This window comes from Bemisia tabaci, chromosome 1 (genome assembly GCF_918797505.1).
Source record: "Bemisia tabaci chromosome 1, PGI_BMITA_v3".
NCBI lineage: Eukaryota > Metazoa > Arthropoda > Insecta > Hemiptera > Aleyrodidae > Bemisia > Bemisia tabaci.
The window spans coordinates 85169386-85188246 of record NC_092793.1 but is presented as its reverse complement, the minus strand read 5'-3'; the positions used below and the strand labels follow the sequence as shown (position 1 = coordinate 85188246).

The 18861-nt window shown below is 41.4% G+C and overlaps 2 protein-coding genes across 3 annotated transcripts in view; one reads left to right on the top strand and one right to left on the bottom strand.

Annotated features, from left to right (window-relative positions):
• wash (WASH complex subunit washout) overlaps positions 1-18421 on the top strand; it is a 71763-nt gene extending 53342 nt beyond the window's left edge. Inside the window, exons 8-9 of one of the 2 annotated variants that reach the window (XM_072306343.1) lie at positions 18139-18291; positions 18325-18421. In XM_072306343.1, coding sequence (XP_072162444.1) covers positions 18139-18267 — 129 coding nt within the window. In that variant the 3' untranslated portion in view covers positions 18268-18291; positions 18325-18421. Of the gene's footprint in view, positions 1-18138 lie in introns of both variants that reach the window. The other variant, XM_019045880.2, reaches the window with a different exon arrangement.
• The window catches only part of LOC109033309 (proteasome adapter and scaffold protein ECM29), a 480922-nt gene that overhangs the window by 124011 nt on the left and 338050 nt on the right, over positions 1-18861 (bottom strand). The gene's annotated exons all lie outside the window — the stretch shown is intronic.

The following is an 18861-nucleotide window of genomic DNA, read 5'->3' as shown; positions in this document are numbered from 1 at the left end:
TACGGACTTTACTTGAGACCTTACCGAAAGAATTTAAACTGATCCGTGAGCTACCGCGCCGAGCGATGACGGATGTTGAGTTGAGGATCGCTGCGACAGAACAATTACGAATCCCGCATTTCCGCGGTGTGTTCATGATCGATGAATTGGCGACCAAGAAACCCAAACGTCCCGAGTGCGGTATCATCAATCTGGACCGAAGCGATGGAGCCGGTACACATTGGACAGCATACCGGATTTCAAAGAGCGGTAATGCATTGTACTACGACAGCTTCGGTGATTTACCACCACCCGTTGAAATTACGCGATACATTTTACGCTCACGCGGTAGCTCAACGACGACAATAGGATACAATTATGATAGCGAACAAAATTTCAACTCGAGCGTCTGCGGGAAACGATGTTTAGAATGGCTCGTACAAACCAGGAATATATAGTATTTTCGAAACCCGAATATGGAAACTCAGAAAAGATGTCACACGTTCATGTTGACGGGGAGGAGCAACGTTCTCGAGTTTGCACTGCCTAGACCTCTCGAGTTGTTCGGACCTTGCGAGATCGGTCTGACGGGTTTTGTAACTTATTATTCCATCCCGAACATCGATATAACGAACAGACTGCTTTTCTACTCCGAGAGCCCTGAAGAGAATTACTCGGCAATTTCGTTCCCGATCGGAGCCTACGAGATCGAGGGTATACAAGAATACTTGCAGGGAGATCTTGGCGGAGCGGAAGCTATCAAACTCAAAGCGAACAACGCTACGCTTAAAGTAAGCATCAAATCCAAGTACTGGATCGATTTCCGCAGACCCGGCACTTTACGTAAGGTGCTCGGATTCGGAAAGCGTCTCTTGGCACCGGACGAATGGCACGAAGCTGACTATCGCGTCAACATCTCACCTGTAAACATGATATGCATCGAATGCAGCATCGCCGACGGTGGATACGTGAACGGGGTGCGCGGACATCACATTTATGCGTTTGCTCCCGATATCGAACCAGGATTCAAAATGGTAGAGCAACCGTCGACGATTCATTACTACCCCGTCTTGGGTGATAAGATCCAACGTTTGCTCGTTAATATAGTAGACCAACAAGGAAGAGCGATCAATTTCGGTGGTGAAGAAGTGACAGTTCGACTGCACGTGAGACCAGTAACTTATGGGTAAACGAAGGATCCAGAACGACGATACGTTCCTAAATTCTCTCGCATATAATAGTATTGATAATCCACGGACTAGTTGTCAACAGCAGCAGCAGCAGAGGAAAACTTTGAGCGAATATTCCAAGAGGGCTCTCACACAACTCGGATTCGTGGTGAAAAATCCGAAATAAGAACAAGATGGAAGCTTGGCGACAAGAGATCATCGAATACGAATACATCCGTTTCGGTCCGGTCGACGAACGGCGTGGAAACAACGATTCGATCCGGTTCACCCCCGATACCCACGGTCTGATCACCGTGCCTCAAGATTCGAGGATCTTCATGCGTTTAGAAGTGAAACTCGAGAAAAATCCTGGAGCCGCCGCAGATGCTGCGAAACCTAAAGTCAAGTGGGCTAACAATTATCCCCTGCACTTGTTCGACCGTATGCAGTACAAAGTGAACGGGACGGAAATCGATAGCATGCAGTGTGTCGGAGTGACATCGACCGTGAAAAATTATCTCACATACACTAGAGCGGAAACCGCGGGACTCGCAACTGCCGGGTTTTGTGACATCTCTTCTTCATGGGCCGAATGGGATATGACAACGTTGGATGAAACTCAGTGCGCCGTCGTTCCGTTGTCTTCACTCAGCGGATTCGCAGTACATTTCAAAGACGTTCTAGTCAGATGCTCGCAAGAGTTGATCCTAGTGCGCAGTGGTACGGATAAGAACGCATATTATATCACCGACGCGGCGACCGCGGACGGTTACACCATCAAATTTAAAATAATCGAAATCTATTGGGAGATTCCCGTCGTCAAATTCACGTTGGAACTGGAAAAACAAATCTTGCTCAAGATGAAGAAGAACGACAAGATGAGTTTCGGATACATGAATTGGGAATCGCACGACATCCCGGGAATTTTTCCGACCAAGACGTTCAAATGGAGCGTAAGAACAACCAGCAGGCACAAGCCCAAATTCGTGGTGTTGGTATTTCAAACGGATCGACGGGACAATCACCTGAAGGATTCCTCTCGTTTCGACCATGTAAATGTGCGCTCGGTCAGCGTTCAAATCGGTGAGCGTCGGTTTCCTCAAGTTGATACGATCTACGATTTCCCGAGTATGGATTATAATCACGCCTACCTGAACTACACCGATTTTATGAGAGACTACTGGAAAGGTGAGAAACTCTGCGAGCCAGCTATGTTGTTTGAAAATTTCAAAGATCGCGCGATTTTTGTCATCAAATGCGTTCAAGGTGAAGATCTAAAAACAGCTCCGGTGGATATCACGTTGACCGTTGTGGTAAAAGAGAATTTCCCGGCCAACACTACAGCCCAAGTGATTCTGATCACACCTGTGAAGTATTCGTACGAACTACTGCACGGAACCGTGAGGCAATTGGATTGATCTTAAGCAAAAATTTAAAAAAAAAAATAACATGTTTTTTTTTTCATTTTTTTTTTTTTTTTATTTTATTTATTTTTTTTTTTTTCAAACATTACATCATTTACAAAGAATACAAACATGACATACAATATAAATCAAGCTGCAACGTTTGGAACGAGTGCGAATTTATATGTTCTTCCGATCGGGCCTTCGTAGATGAGATCGAAGGATCCAGCGTTGATATCCTGAATTGCATCGTCCGTCAAACGGTTCGTAATGTGCGAAGGTAGGAAGAGGAGACGATGATGATTCTCGAAGATGATATCGGCGGCAACGGTGATCCCGTACTTGGTTGGTATTTTGATGAGTTTGTTCATCTTGTAGCGGGCGCTTACAGTCAGCTCTTTAGCGTTGACGATCAAGATTGAATTGTTGAAAACTTCCATGTCGTCAGTTCTTTCAAGGTACAAATGATTCCAATTTTCGTGCGCTATATATATTTCGAGTGAAACAAGTTGTTTGCTATATTAAGCACGGATACTTTTCGACTGCTATATTTCGCTTCGATAATTCGTCTGCGAATGATTCCACTTTTCGTGTGCTATTTATATATATTAAGTCGGGTTGATTCGACAATTTGTCTGCTATATTAAGCACGGATGATTTCACTTTTCGGTTCGTTCAATTTGACTGTTCATCTACTACTCCTTTATTATTATCGGGGTGATTCCTTTGTTCGTCTGCCACTATAATCTTCTCCTGCCATTGCATGATTTCATCTGTGAAATAATCACGATAATAAGATGCCGACATCCACATACACAATCGGAATGCGTTCGACATTGCGCAGAATGGATGTACTAAAGGACACGTATATGCTGTCGACCAACGAGCCAATAGTCGCAAGGACGGACAATCTTTAGTGTCCAAATTTACAACGATACATTTGTCCGGCACGAAACTACTGATGAAATTTCGTTTTTGTTCACCTTTAACATAAAGTACATCGTAGCGGTTCCCGATGCTATTCATTTTTGAAGTGAATTCATCGTACTCGAGAAACCCGCTTTCCCATTCCAAGTGATGATAATTGCGTGTTAACCAGTTGTTTGTCACAACGTCTTTAGCGCTCAACATGCTGCTCGGGAACGGAGGTTTGAATAAATAGAGTTCAGTTTGAGTACACTTCATGTCCACAAGACCAAACTCTTTAACGATGAAATTTCCTTGGCTCCAAAAACCTTGTACATCGAGACAAGCCATCATTGTTCGTTCCGTTAGTTACACTTTTACTATTTTCAAATTCGAGGTTTCTTAACTGACGGTTCTCCAGCAGAATTATTTATACTATTTATACGAGGTTGTTTAACAGCGAGGATGTTCCTATTTTCAAATTCGAGGTTTCTTAACTGACGGTTCTCCAGAATTATCTATACTATTTATACGAAGTTGTTTAACAGCGAGGATTTTTCTCAACTCGGTCTCGGCTCCGCAACTTTCATCCACCATGCAAGGATCTTTGTTGTCACGATGACCCCAAGGAACAGTGCTAACACCGTCTTCTAAAATACAACGTTTATCGTCTAAGCCGGAGAGGGTTCTTTTTGTAGTTTCGAAGGAGTATAGTTGGTGTTTCCGCGCCCCGATCCTGCGCATCGAGGCGGTCATTCTCGATTCAGGATCTTTTAATACTGTGAGAAAATTGGCAAAGTTTAGCGATCTTACCACTGGTGTTGATATCCCTTTTGCCCTTTTCTCTGTTTCCCCGTCGCTAAAACGATACGCATACATCTTGGGTCGCAGCGCGACAAACTCAGCAATGGGTATTCCACCCGTTTCATCCTTAAAACTACCCATTACTTTACGGTTTGTCGCGCTGCGACATTGATGACCTTCTGGGAAGTTGGAGGTGTCGTACAAGTGTAGATCTGACATCATATCATCGTAGACGTTCGGTGTAGTCAACTCGTAAATGAACGAGTCCGTATCCATATAGAGAAGTTGAACTTGGTCGGGATTGTACTTCTTAAGCATGTGATTATAGTGGAATTGATACATGTGTACTTTACTCAGATCTAAGATTGAAAAACCAACAATCATTGGTCTGTCTATGACGACCTCTGTTCTCCGTAAATGGATTGCTACCAATTCTTCTGCGAAAATCGTGCGATCTACGAAATCGACCCGTGAGATGGCTTTCAATATCTGTCTGCTGTTTGTACCCAATTTAATATTCTTTCGCTTCAACGGGTTCTCGATAAATTTTCCGTAGCAAGCGTTGCTGCACAGTTTCAGGAGCGTTTGGTGGAACGGATTCGTAGCGTCCCGTCTCAACCGGGCGTTCAGCTCGATGAAGGGTGCCAAGAAAGGAGCCTGACGGAATTTGATGGCCCGGTTGACGCGCAGGAGTTTTAATCCTTGACCGAGCGCTTCTTTCAACATTACATAGTGGATAACATAGTTGTTTTTATTAGCTAGAGTCGTCAATAGTTTCGTACATTTCCCCGCTCCCGATGGTGGTATTTCGTTCTTGCACAAGAACGGAAGGTCCTTGTGCAGGTCGTGGAGGTGTTCTGGATATTCAATATCTACATCGAGTATGTACCCGAAAGGAGCGTCGTCGGGATGGTTGATTATAGTTTTCGCCAGAGTTAGCAACTCTTCTCCTTCCGGGACCCAAGTGTAGTTATCGTAGGGCAGATGCTTTCTCATGGTGTGTGCGTAAAGTGCCGTCACATCCAAGTATTGTATATAGTTCACTGGTTTTTTAGGATCAAACTGATCCGGTATCAAAGGATTGTTTGCGAGAGCGTGCCGTTTCACCACCTGTGTTATCCCACCTCGGATCGAGCTCATAATCATGAATACCATATCCATATCATTGAAGAGTTGAATTTTCACATTAGTTATTTTTAGGAAGGCGTCGAAAGCGAAACCGGGTAGCGTCAAGTAATTGGCACAGTCCAAACTATAATTTTTTATTCCGAAAAGTCGGAACTCCTCAAACACATCGCTGAGGAGGCACACATCGAGTCGCAAGTAGAAATCTGAATACTCGCCGAGATTACGGAAATTGAAAGTTTGCCAAACTTGGAGAAACCTTTGGTATTCCTCTTCGGAGATGTCCGTTTGAGTCAGGGTGTTGAAGAAAGCCTCTCGCGGTGGTGGACGCGTCTCGTTCAGCTTGGCCGGATTGTCAACGTAATCGTACGGGAACGGAGCTTTCCGACAAACCATGTCGAACTCATTGTCTGTGCGAGTGAGTTTCCTCGTGCGAACGAAAGATTCGCGCGGGATCGTCTGAACCAGTTTATCCAACGATGCGGGGAGGAAACGGAACGAGTCGATGAACTTGATCGAAAACCTGTTTCCCAGATGGACCGTCATGCTGATGTAATTTTCCTCCGTGTGTGGTATTATTTCGACGCGATGAGGATATTTGTTCAGAGCCAGCACTACCTCGTGGAAATCATACCTGCTACCATTGTGCAGGACGACTCTAACACATTTCTCATGTCGGAAAATAAGATTGCAATTTGAACATAAGGCTTTTCGATAATTGGACCCTGTTTTCCCTCCCGCTCTCTTTTGATGGTCATGATCCCTTACCTTTACGATACCTGGTTGTGAGAAATCCACCTCGCAATGTCCACACCTATTTTCCGCTTCAAATGTGGCCCGGTCTTCATGTGTCATTATTATTTTACTCTCTTTGTCATTGTAACTCTCACTGATTCTTCCTACGAGAGTGATTATATCGTCCAGAAATTTGATATGTGCCTCTTCGCCACGGTACAGTTTCGGTTCCGTCATTTTAAATTCGGGATCCTCCGTGACGAGGAGGTAAGCGTAAGAATTTGAGATGTGCCGCCTATACGCAGACGCTGGATGCTCCGAGTCACCATGAATTTGTTCTAAGTAGGCTTCAAAGTCTGCATAAATTACATAATTATGTTTTATTTCCTTGTGGTGATTTTCGAACTTGAGGTATCGCTCGTCGGGAAATGAAGCTAGGAATGCGTCTTTGCTTACCAAAGAGCAGAGAACTTTATGTTGATTCAATTCCTCCATCGAGTTCTTGTGTGTAAAGCATTTCTTGCAGATAAAGATTTGTCCGTGATGGTTTGTCAACTGATTACGTACAAGTTGTTCAAAGTTACTGATCCAGCAATAATGGTAACTTAAAGGTACGGGGGTTGAGAGACATAGTAGGTCGGTGTGGTCCTCTCTTTCCGGGTCGGCAACTTTAATTGGGTAAACTGTATACTTTTTCTTGTTGGACACCAAACTCTCACGGAGCCCAAATACCGAAACCGATACGTTGTTCCTTTTCTCGAATTTGATAATGTCATCTATGCTCGTGGGTAATCGAACGTCCGAGAAATCGTAACGATCGAACAGATTTAAATATTTTTCCGGACGTTGTTTATTTCTCTCATCGAGTGGGAGAAACTTTCCCAACATTGCGTACCGGAAACAATCGTTTGATTCACCGTTATTTACATTGACAACATTGTTCGTTCGAAACGGAAGCTTAACGTACGTTCCTCCTCGATGTAACGCGTAATAGCGGTTGATACGTAGCTCCATACCTTGTATCTTCTTCAGCACCCACCCGGATCCGTTCATGTGAAAATCGAATGACTCTTTATTGATCTTGGCCCTGAACTTTTCATAATACTCGTCCAGATCCGTTGACGCGAAAATAGCTTCGTTTTTAGTCTTAAACTTTTTCAACTGCATTCCTTCCTTGTCCTTATCGTCAGCTTTCTCGTACTCGGCGTAAACTAGTATATTAACCTTCAATGCCTCGCCGGTGAGTTCTTCTTTTATTTTTTTAATTATGAGGTCTTTAGCCGATAGGAGGTACTCATCTATGATGAGATTCTCTGGCTGGAAGTTTGTGATGAAAAATGTTTTCAACCTGCTTTGACAAGCAGTCTCAACTTGAACAATCGGTACTTTCATCTCGAACAAATTTCTTATGTGACTTGCAGATTCTTCATGTTTTTCTCTTTTATGGTATGATATTTTACACGTGTCACAATATTCTTGATCGTTGTTGTCATCGGTAGGTGATGAGGTGGACATCTTTTCAATATGTTCGGGAGATTGCTCATGATTCTCTCCCTCCGCATAAAACTCATCACAAAGATCACAATGGATGAGCGCGTTGTGCTCCTGTTTAATGTGCGTTTCATCGTTGATACCCTCCTCCTCCTTCTTAATTTGTTCGGCACCATGTTCGTGCTTTTCACCTTGTCTATAAAATTCATCACAAATATCACATTGGATGAGCTCCTGTTTAATATACGTTTCATCGTTGATACCCTCCTCCTCCTTCTTAATTTGTTCCGCACCATGTTCATGCTTTTCACCTTGTTTATAAAATTCATCACAAATATCACATTGGATGAAAGTTTCAACATTCTGTTCTTGAGCAGCCATGATAAAGATACTATTTTAAGCTCAAAGTCTTCCGAGTCGGTCAGAAAAGAAAACTTGCACTTTCTTTACGTTTGCTAGATTCTGTTCACTGAAAAGATTTCAGAGCGAACAAGTGAATACTATTTTAAGCTCAAAGTTTTATACTATTATAAGCTCGAGATTTTCTGATTTCGTCAGAACAGAAAATCAACACTATTTTCTCGTTTGTAAGATTCTGTTCTCTGAAAAGATTTCAGAGTGAACATGTGAAAACTATTATAAGCTCGAGGGTTTCCAATATCATCAAAAGTGAGACTGACGAGTTTTCTACGCGGAGGTAAATATATATAGTTTCCTCACCGAGCGGAAAGAAACTGTAGACTCATGATTTACCTCAAAGTAAATATAGTAGTATTTGTTAATCACCAAACTCGGTTTCACTCGTCGCAATATAAAACTACGCTTTCATACAAGTGGGAAAATTATCAATGCGAGTCGGGGGGAACGTATAAATAGTGTCGAGGAAGTGTGATCGATCATTTCAAAACAAGAACTCGTCAAGTATGGACGCTCCAACCCTCAAATCACAATCGATCAGAGCGATGAACACCTTGGATATGGTATATGAGGCTCTCACTTTCAAATTTACAGGAATACGAGCAGAGCTTTTGAACAAGTTTGCCCGACTCCTTTTTCCTGACAAGTTATTCCACCATCTTAAACTCAGCTCAATAGACACTTCCGATCCCGTCGGGTGTTACGGCTTAGTTGAGATAACGGAAAGATTTTGCCTTCTCCTAGAACGTGTCGCAGACGAGCACGAAATAATTTACTTCCTAAAGCAGGGGTACAAGAAAGTAGACGAAGAGGACTGGAAGATAGGTAGACTTTTGAGTGCAATTCGCGTAGTATTAAACACAAGAGAGAGAGGAGAGCGGGTCTAGCAGTTGGATTTCGTATAAATAGTATGCATTCTCTTCTCAGTATCGCAAGGAAGAAATCATGATTGATAAAATAATTCTCATCACCATCATCATTGCTGTTGTTGGAGTGAAATCCTCACTGGTGGAAAACTCATCCGAAGCAAACATCACAATGTGCCCTGTCTGTCCGGAAATCAAATGCGCACCCTCTACCTTGACGGATGTTCTTCTATTCATCTTGAGTTTACTGGCGCTCATTTGCTCCGCTCCGTACCTGTACTCCAAGTACCTTTCATCCGACTGCAAGTTCCGTTTCATCAGGATGGCCCGGAAAAATAACAATCGGAAACTCGATGACATAAGTGTAGATTTAAAGTTCGGAGAAGGATCCGATGTTTGTGGTTGACAACCCTCACGTTTTTAGTGCGTTTTCTAAACGCGAACTGTTTTTTAAACTGAAACTGTAAATATCCAATAAAAAATAATAAAAATTTTTTAATTCATCAAACTGAACATTGCAATATCCATTCCCAAAACACAAGGTTCCCGATACGCATCGGTAAACCCTCGTAGTCCAGCGTTCGTTAGCGTTCCAGGCATAACGTGCAAGCGACACTGCGCGACATTGTGAAAACTGGCCCTAATCATAGGGTAGGCTCCTACATAGCGGTCAGAAGCCTTTCGAAGGGACGAACAGAAACGAACGGAGAGCGAGAGTGGGAAAACCCATACGGTCTTTCGAAACCGAAAAATTTTACAAGTCCGAAATCTCGAAAACCAAAACTCGTATCGAAATTCGGTCCGTACAGTTTTCCGATCTTCAATAGCGTAAAAGAATCGCATCGGTCCGCGCCGGATCGGACGAGGGTGATTTTCCGAAAATTTTCCAATTTCCCGAATCAGACCCTAATCTACAGTATCCGATACCGACCCATACTGCAAGATACGGTCTCTCGAAACCGAAAATTTTTACAAGTCCGAAAATCCGAATTTATTGCACAATCTGGCAACACTGTACGGAAAAATCAACTAATTTCTCGCCCCATCTGGCAACACTGTAAAATGCGATGTTGCAAAATTTCACCAATAAATAAATCATTTATTTACATGCACCACGCGGCAACGCTGCTGCGCCATCTTGAAAAATACACCATTGCATAACCCGAAAAATGAAGGGGCATTAATACACGATTGCATAACCCGCATATTGAAGGGGCAACATGCAATACTTTCTTTTTACAGCGTTGCCATATTGAACAATAATCCCTATACAACGCTGTAATTTAATTCGTATTTTTCTGCACAATTTGGCTAAAAACTTTTGTGCTCAAATTCCCATTTTCTCCCTACTAAAGTGAACGTGGCATTTTGCCAATGTATCAACTTCATCACATCTAACCATTTTCTCAGCTTCCTCTGCCGACCTATGACGAAATGGCAGGACAATCGGAGTCCCCAAAAGAGCAGAAGAGAATGAATTGAAAGGGGCCAGTGAATTCAGCAGTTATTCTTTACGTGGGCTAGGCCTACAACCTGAGGAAATGTTCATTGGATAATTGTTAGCAACACTCTGATTTAAATTTTCTGTGGTTCTGATAATGATTGATTCGGACAGGAATTAAGGGTGGAAAACACCCTTGATATCATGTTAGGAAGTAAGGAGAACTGATCTGAGGTTTGTAAATGTGAAGACCATTTTAGTTTAAAAGAAAAGCGTCTGTGACGCGATTCCTGCCGATGCTGTGCCTCATGGCAGTTCCGGCGTGTCCGACCCCATATAAGTGTGGTGATTTTTTTAGCAGGTCGTCCTGCCTACCCGGAACGGCCTTTCTAGTAAAGTAATTTCAAGGATTAACCCGGCATGCGCGGGAAATCCCCTGATTACGGGTGGATACCCGCTACCAGGTGGTCCTTGAGTGGGTGGCCTAACCCCGGCTTAGGGGAGGCCTGAGTATTCCCGAAGGAATTTTTGGCGTCTCGCGGAATTTTGTTTGTCAAGTAATTTTTAATGGATTAGTCGTAGTTACTGTGACCACTAGTTTTCTGAATTTGGTCGTAGTATATTCTGCAGATCGCCCCGACACACCACGCGGAGTCTGACACACCCCCCCCCCAAAAATAAAAAAAAATAAAAAAAAAAAAAAATGATTGAGTATCTAATCGAATGTGCGTAAGGGTGAGTGTGTACCGGTGACTTTGTGCGACAAGAATAATTTAAAATAATGGATGGAATCCAGAAGCTCCTAAGAATAAGTTTCTTAGAAAACTTGGTCCTTGGGCTGTGGGGAAACCACAAAAAAATAAAACACACTATGTGCTGGACCTCTTGGGTGATGTGGATGCAATAAGTCATCGCAATATTATATTTGCTGTGTAATTTATAAGTTAACATTATGTAAAATGAAGTAAAAATGTTTTATATAGAATATCTTACTAATTTAATACGCTAAATTTTTCAATCCATGCAGTTAGCAAGAAGCTTAATTTCCAGGCGCAACTGCTACGCCACCATCACAATAGAGCGTGTTTGAGGAAACGACATGTTTGTCATTTTAGTGACGCATATTGTGTCGATGCATTATTTAAATCTCACTTTAAGTGATTCTGATTCATCCAGCCCAACTTACATTTTAAAAAATTGCATTATATTATAGTTCTAAGCGCGCCTAAAATTCGCAGGAAATTCGTGCCAGGAATTTCTCCCCCTGCGCGACGCGCAGGCCGACTCACCGTTCACTGCAGCAGTAACCTCCCTCCCTCTCCCAGCGCCGCGACGCGACGCCCGTCCTCCGCCGGCTGCAGAACAGAGTCCCTGTCCCACCACCCGCACCCTGTATCGCGCCGCGTTCATCGTTTCCTAGAATAGGGATGGTCGAATATTTAGATATTCGAATTAACGGCACCGAGATAATCGCATCACATTCGAATGTTCGCTTCCAAAGTATGCGAAATCGCAAATTGGAATATTCGAATAATCGGATTCGAATATTCGAAAAATCGCATTCGAATATTCGAATAATCGCATTCGAATATTCAAATAATCGCAAATAATCGAATAATCGCAATAATCGCATTCGAATATTCGAATAATCGCATTCAAAAGTATCAAAAGTGCCATATTATCTCTTACGGTTCATAAAAAATAAAAAATCGAAGCAATAATTGAAAATATTCGAATATTCGCTTCCGAACTATTTGCAATCGCAAGATTCGAATTCTCAAATAATGTGATGGCGGGTCTGATCACTCGCGACCTCGTTGAGATCGCAACTGAACAGACACGTCCTCCACTCTAACTATCCGAACTAGTCGTCGCCGTTGGCACCGACCGGGGAACGAATATTTAGCAGGAGTGTCGAATGGGAACAGGGAAAATATCAGTAGAAGGCAGGTCTTGGGATCTATGACCCTTCTACCCAAATCAGCGAGCCCTGTGAATAATGAACAGTAAATGAATGGATGAAAATCGTAGTGGTCTCTCTCGTCGGCTGGTCCTTTCAAGACTGAACAGCCGCCTCGTCACTTGAGTGGCGGCTAGCGATGCGTCTCCCTTCCCCCTCTCTTTGCAGTTGCGCCTGCGCGCTGCTATCTTCTCTCCCCTCTCCTTCTCTGCTCGGAAGAGAGCCGCATCATATTCCTCCCACTAGGATGAAAGGGAATCTTGAATAAGATTTCCTTTAAAAAAATGTCCCCAAAAAGAATTTCTCTCCCTAGCTGATGTGGATAGAAGTAATTTTATTATTATTTTTTTTTCAGTAAGAAATTAAAATACAAAAATAAAGTCATATTATGATCAATAAAATACATAAATACCTGTCGCAAAATTAACTGTGTCTACCGTCTTAAAATAGAACAGTAAATTGTAGAAGAGTTTTTGACAGGAACACTGCCAATGATAAAATTTCTCTCAAAGAATTTTACTAAAAAACAAAATAGAGTCGTAACCTCAAGTTACGTTATAAACTTTAAGAAAGTGTTAAATTTCCACTCAAAGAATTTTACTGAGAAACAGAATACAGTCGTAACTTCGAATTACGTTATGAACTTTAAGAAATTGATCAAATTACACTCAAAGAATTTGACTAAGAAACGAAAATAGAGTCGTAACCCGGACGAAAATTAAAGCTTTGACTGAAACAAGACGATTTGCGCTATACTTAATTCAAGGATACGCTATACTTAATTCCTTGACAAGAACACTGCCAATGATAAAATTTCACTCAAAAAATTTTACTAAGAAACAAAATAGCGTCGTAACCTCAGGTTACGTTATAAAATTTAAGAAAGTGATCAAATTACACTCAAAGAATTTTACTAAGAAACAAAATAGAGTCGTAACCTGGACAAAAACAAATAAATCTAAATAAGAACACTGCCAATGGTAAAATTTCACTCAAAGAATTTGACTTAGAAACAAAATAGAGTCGTAACCACGAGTTACGTTATAAAATTTAAGAAAGTGATCAATTTACACTCAAAGAATTTTACTAAGAAACGAAAATAGAGTCGTAACCTGGACAAAAAATGAATCTTTGACTGAAACAAGACGATTCACGCTATACTGAATTCAAGGATAAAATGCTATTTTCGTAAAGGGCCATAATAGTTAGGTTAGACAGAATTTTCAAAAACTATGTCTTAAGTAATATTCCAGTCCCAAGGAGCAAAAGACAACTTCTTACGCAAACAAATTCAAAATTTCGGTATCACAAACAGAATCTAAATATCATGTAAGTATTCAATGCTTAAAAAACTCATTACTTTGAATTTTCTAATTAATTGCCATTACGTGTGACATACTAATCTAAAAAACTTAACTAAGTTATCTTAAATTCAACACATAACTTTACAAGAGAATTTCACTAAGATTATCTATGTTTAAATTTTGGAGCTTTTCAGAAAAACACAAAAAAGGGAATTTAATATATTCAGTATATTATATTATATATTATTATTGTATTAGATTTAATTTTTATGTCGATTAAATATCACTGTGCATCAAATTAAGAATTTCTTTGTCCATAATGGAAATCAATGAGCATTAGAGCAATAATTTCAATGGGAATCAATGAGCAATAACGAGAATCAATGAGCAATAATTTCAAACAGATTGGTGCAGTACCTGAAATTTAAAATTACCACAGGAAATCCGCAGTGTAGCTTTCTCCTACTTGCATGTTTTTCATCAATGTTGTTAAATCCTTCAGCTCTGTGACAAGCTCCAAAACCTCCTTGCACTGTATTCGTTTGTGTCGTTGACTTCGAAGTTAATTTCCCAATTTTCTTTGCTTGCTCCACCTTTCGTACATTTTCATGCAGTTGATCAATCGTATCGTTCTGAAGAAGAAATATTTTTTCGGCCATTTCTTGCGTGAACCCACTGATTATTATTTCTATAAATTCTTTATCTGTTAATCTGTCCCGCACTGTTGTGGCCAAGTATAGTTTCTTTTCCAGATAGTCACGGCTCGTTTCGTCTTCTTTTTGGGCTCTAGTTTGAAACTCTAGGAGGTTGTTCCCCAAATTGGTTGTTTCTTTGAATTCTTTAACAAACTTCTTCTTAAAATCAGCGAGCGATAAAGATATCAAATATTGCCTATTATTTATGTACCATAATACATTTGGTTTTTCCAATGCCGCTGCTAGACATGCCTTCATTATTCCGTTCATATAAAATACACAACTAATTTTATTTACTAATTTTAATTACTTAATTCATCAGCAAAGTTATATTTCTTCTGATCTGAAAAACACCTTAATACAGCGTTGTCACATTCAAGCCGGAAAGGTGCGTTTCTCAATAAAGGACGAAAGACTTCCTCGGCATAACTGACAGCTCTAAAATCGAGCTCGAAAACTGATGACTAAGCTTCTACTAGCGTCAGTGTCCTACTTGCATGAGCGATGACAAAACACGTGTTTGCATTTTCTCGAATTAACACCGCTCTCAAAAGTGACCGTGTACTCTTGGTTTGAACAATGCATGTACATGGAGTTTCCGTCATATCAGTAAAATAAGTTAAAATTACTCACTAAAATACACAAAAATTGAAATAATTATTTCTTATAATTATATTTCCTCTACGGGGTTTCCGTCTTCGCGATTTTCGGCGGCTAGAACATTCGTTGGCTAGGCGAAGTTTTCTTTAAACACATAAAACGATTAATTCTCCTTCTTCAATATTCTCTACGGGGTTTCCGTCTTCGCGAATTTCGGCCGCTAGAACATTCGTTGGCTAGGCGAAGTTCTCTATCTCTGATTTTAAGGGGGTTTCCCTCTTCGTAATATTCGGCGGCTAGGACAGGACTCAGCATGAATAATTAATTTTTATCCCACTGCATTGGCTATGTGCAGCTAAGAAAGTTATCAATCGTCAATACATCAATCTGAGGAGCGTAGTTCTGAAGAGCTGGTACCAAACCGAACCCTTATTCCTGCACCATGTGATGGCGGGTCTGATCACCCGCGACCTCGTTGAGATCGCAACTGAACAGACACGTCCTCCACTCTAACTATCGGTACTAGTCGTCGCCGTTGGCACCGACCGGGGAACGAATATTTAGCAGGAATGTCGAATGGGAACAGGGAAAATATCAGTAGAAGGCAGGTTTTGGGATCTTTGACCCTTCTACCCAAATCAGCGAGCCCTGTGAATAATGAACAATAAATGAATGGATGAAAATCGTAGTGGTCTCTCTCGTCGGCTGGTCCTTTCAAGACTGACCAGCCGCCTCGTCACTTGAGTGGCGGCTAGCGATGCGTCTCCCTTCCCCCTCTCTTTGCAGTCGCACCTGCGCGCTGCTATCTTCTCTCCCCTCTCCTTCTCTGTTCGGAAGGGAGCCGCATCACAATAATAGACGCGTTGTTAAAGTCAGAATTGCGACTTCTGAGTTATCCGCTGAGTTGCTGAGCTCAGCGAAAGTGTTGTTAAACGTTTTCTGAGGTTATCCGCTGAGCTGCCAGTTTGTAAACAAAGGCCGCCATTTTCTCAGCAAAATTGGTCAGCGCTCAGCCATATCCCGTGGTCCGCTGAGCTGGCTGAGCTGCTATTACTACGTCATAGGCAATCTTTGTTTTTGTTTTGCTAAGCGGATAACTCCGAAATGGCGGACTGACGTCATTTCGCTGACTTCACTTTTTGAGTTTAACAACGCGTCTAATCGCATTCGAAAAGTTCTGAATATTCGAATAATCGCATTCGAATTCGATATTCGTCCGTCCCTATCGTAAAACACCACGCAGCCGCGGCCAGTGGTTACTTTCCATCTTTCCAGTTTCTACGAGCACTGCAGCCGGTACCGGGAAGGCTCCCCTTTCGTCCTCCCAAAACTTCCTAGAATTTTCGTAGACATAAGGGGGGCGTCTCATGGCGACGAGTAGTAGCTGTTTCTGGAACTTTCTAGAACTCTCTCGAATTTTCATCATTCAGGTGACCGTTAGTATAACGATGATCCTCATTAATCCTCTCCAAATATTTATAGAATTTTCCCGGACTTTCGTGAGGTGTCATGACTAACAATAGCTTTTCTCGAACTCTCTCAAATTTTTTTCTAGGCAATGCGCAATTAAATTGAAGCCCTCGCTGTGTCTTTTCAAGAGCTTTCGAGAATATTCTTGGATTTTTATAAGAGTGTTCCAAGACGACGAGTAGCATTAGTTAAGCGAGCCACAATCACTCGCGAGTGATGGGGGTCCAGGGGGCAAAGCCCCTATTGGCTAGCCGCGGAGGGCGCGCCCAAAACGGATAGTATAATAATACGAATATTAAGGGAACTGTTATAACGGATTTTCCGCTGAGTCGCGGAGAAAGGAAGAAGACACTTCGGACGTTGAAAAGACACTTTATTTTAGTATAAGAAAATAGGGCAGTGGAGACAAGCACAGAGCCTAAAAGACGACGACGGAGACTGTCTCTACACAATAGACTCGTCCAAACATGAATGGAAAAAAGGCGGGCTGATTGGTCCTTCTCAAGAGGCTGAGTTCGACATGGCGCGAAATGTGAAAGCTATTCAACAGGAACAATGGTCAAAAACCGCCAAAAACAATTTTACATAATCTTGGCAACATTGCAATGCTGTTAGTTCCGTATTTTTGAGCTCGGTACATGAATTCATTGTAAACCTCCATCATTTCATTTCATTTGACAATAGATCGTTCGACAGACGGAAAAAGGAAGCAATGGCCAACAATCGCGAAAATGCCAATTTCTGCTCTTTTTCCGAAGTTTGGCACCCTTCAGCGAGTTTAATTTTTCCATGGGCAAGAAATGTTTGGAAACAATTTTATAGGAAGTTTAGTGAGGATTAATTTTGAAAATATCTAATTTTGTGGTCAGATCAACTCCTCGCCAGTTACATGCCATAATACTCCAAAAAAACTAATTATAGGCCGTTGTTGCAAAATTTGGCAACTTTCCGGTCTGTATTTCTTGGTGTAATGTAGAAATTCGGATTCAGTGTCAAAAATTACGTAGGAATCACAGAAAACATTGCTACCCAGGATTTTTGCAGGCTCTTTTCCTTTTTTGCCTGGACTAATAAAGGAAGCAAGTAAAAATTGAAAAGTAAAACATAATGTAAACAAAAACTCAAGACATAGGTACTTTATCGGACTGGTCTGACGTCAATTGATTTATAAGCAATGGTGAATTAATGGCAAACTGAACTATGACCAAGAAAATTCTGTGACCGATTGTACCCAGTCGTGATAACACCAGTGACTGCACTTAGTACCTAGAATGCAGCTCTTTTACCAAACCTGTGACTTCTACAATGCAGGCTCGTGTCACATCCACTGAGGGAAAAAGATGAATCCAACCTCTGTATTAGCAGAAAAATTACTCATTTGAACTTTACTGTTTATTAATTGGTGAGTGAGGAAAGAAAGCTGGAACATAAGTCTTAACCATGCTGATACTTAATATTTTAAAGTTCTAGTGAAATCTGCCTTTATTCCAATCAGCCAATTCAAGAAACAGATCTTAAAAATTCTAGCAGAAAGTAAGAGTTTTAAAAAATTAGTGGAAGGTTTGAATACTTTAAGTTTTTTTTTTTTGTATCGTTGCAAAGAACATTTTTAGGAATAAACCAAGGTATCTGTTTTCCTCCTTCAATGATTTCAGTTTGAAAGGAGCCATTAATCTAATCTTTATTCAAGTGCAGGAGAACTCCTTGGCAAAAACCTGTGGATATTTATTGTTAGAACTCAAGGTTCATGGCTTCTTTTTGACATTTCAACAGGGTTTATCAGGAAAAATCAGTGAAAGAGCTTCTCAAGTGCAGTCACTAGCTCCGCCACCCAGACTGATGGAGTCAGAAACTGAAGACGACGAAGATGATGATGACGACCAGAACGAATGGGATGACTAATGATGAATCACCTCTAATTTTTGTAAACAGTTTTCAACCATGAGCTCTTGATGCTCTGATCATTCCAATCATGACATGTTAGTCACGCTTACAGCAAACAGTAGTTTCAGAAATTTTTAGGATGTTTAATAGATGATTGGTTTCCTCTCTCGCACTAACCGTTTTGAATCAAAGAGAATCATTACAGAAAACTTGATGTCGAGATTTCAGTCAATCTACAGGGTGTTCGAAAAGTCCCCTCCCCCCCTCTAACTTTTGACCTAATTGAGGTAGAGATTTGAAACTTGAAGGGTGTTCCTAGATCAAAGGGAGCTACTTTTTGACCCTCCCAAAATTTTGGGGGGCCTCCCCTTGGGGGGGTTATGGACCCTAACTTTTTTTTTCAAATGGGAAGACCCCCTTTGTGATACCTCGTTCGAAAGAGCATAAAAAAAGAAAATTTTTCGCGCAAACCCGAAGTCATTATCTCAAACCGTTTCAAAATGGCGGCCGGTCAAAGTTCAGAATGGCCGAAAATTGGCACCTCTGCTATTTGCACATGGATTTGCTTGAAACTCAGCTTATCGTTTTCCTCCTACCCAGATACCCTCAAAC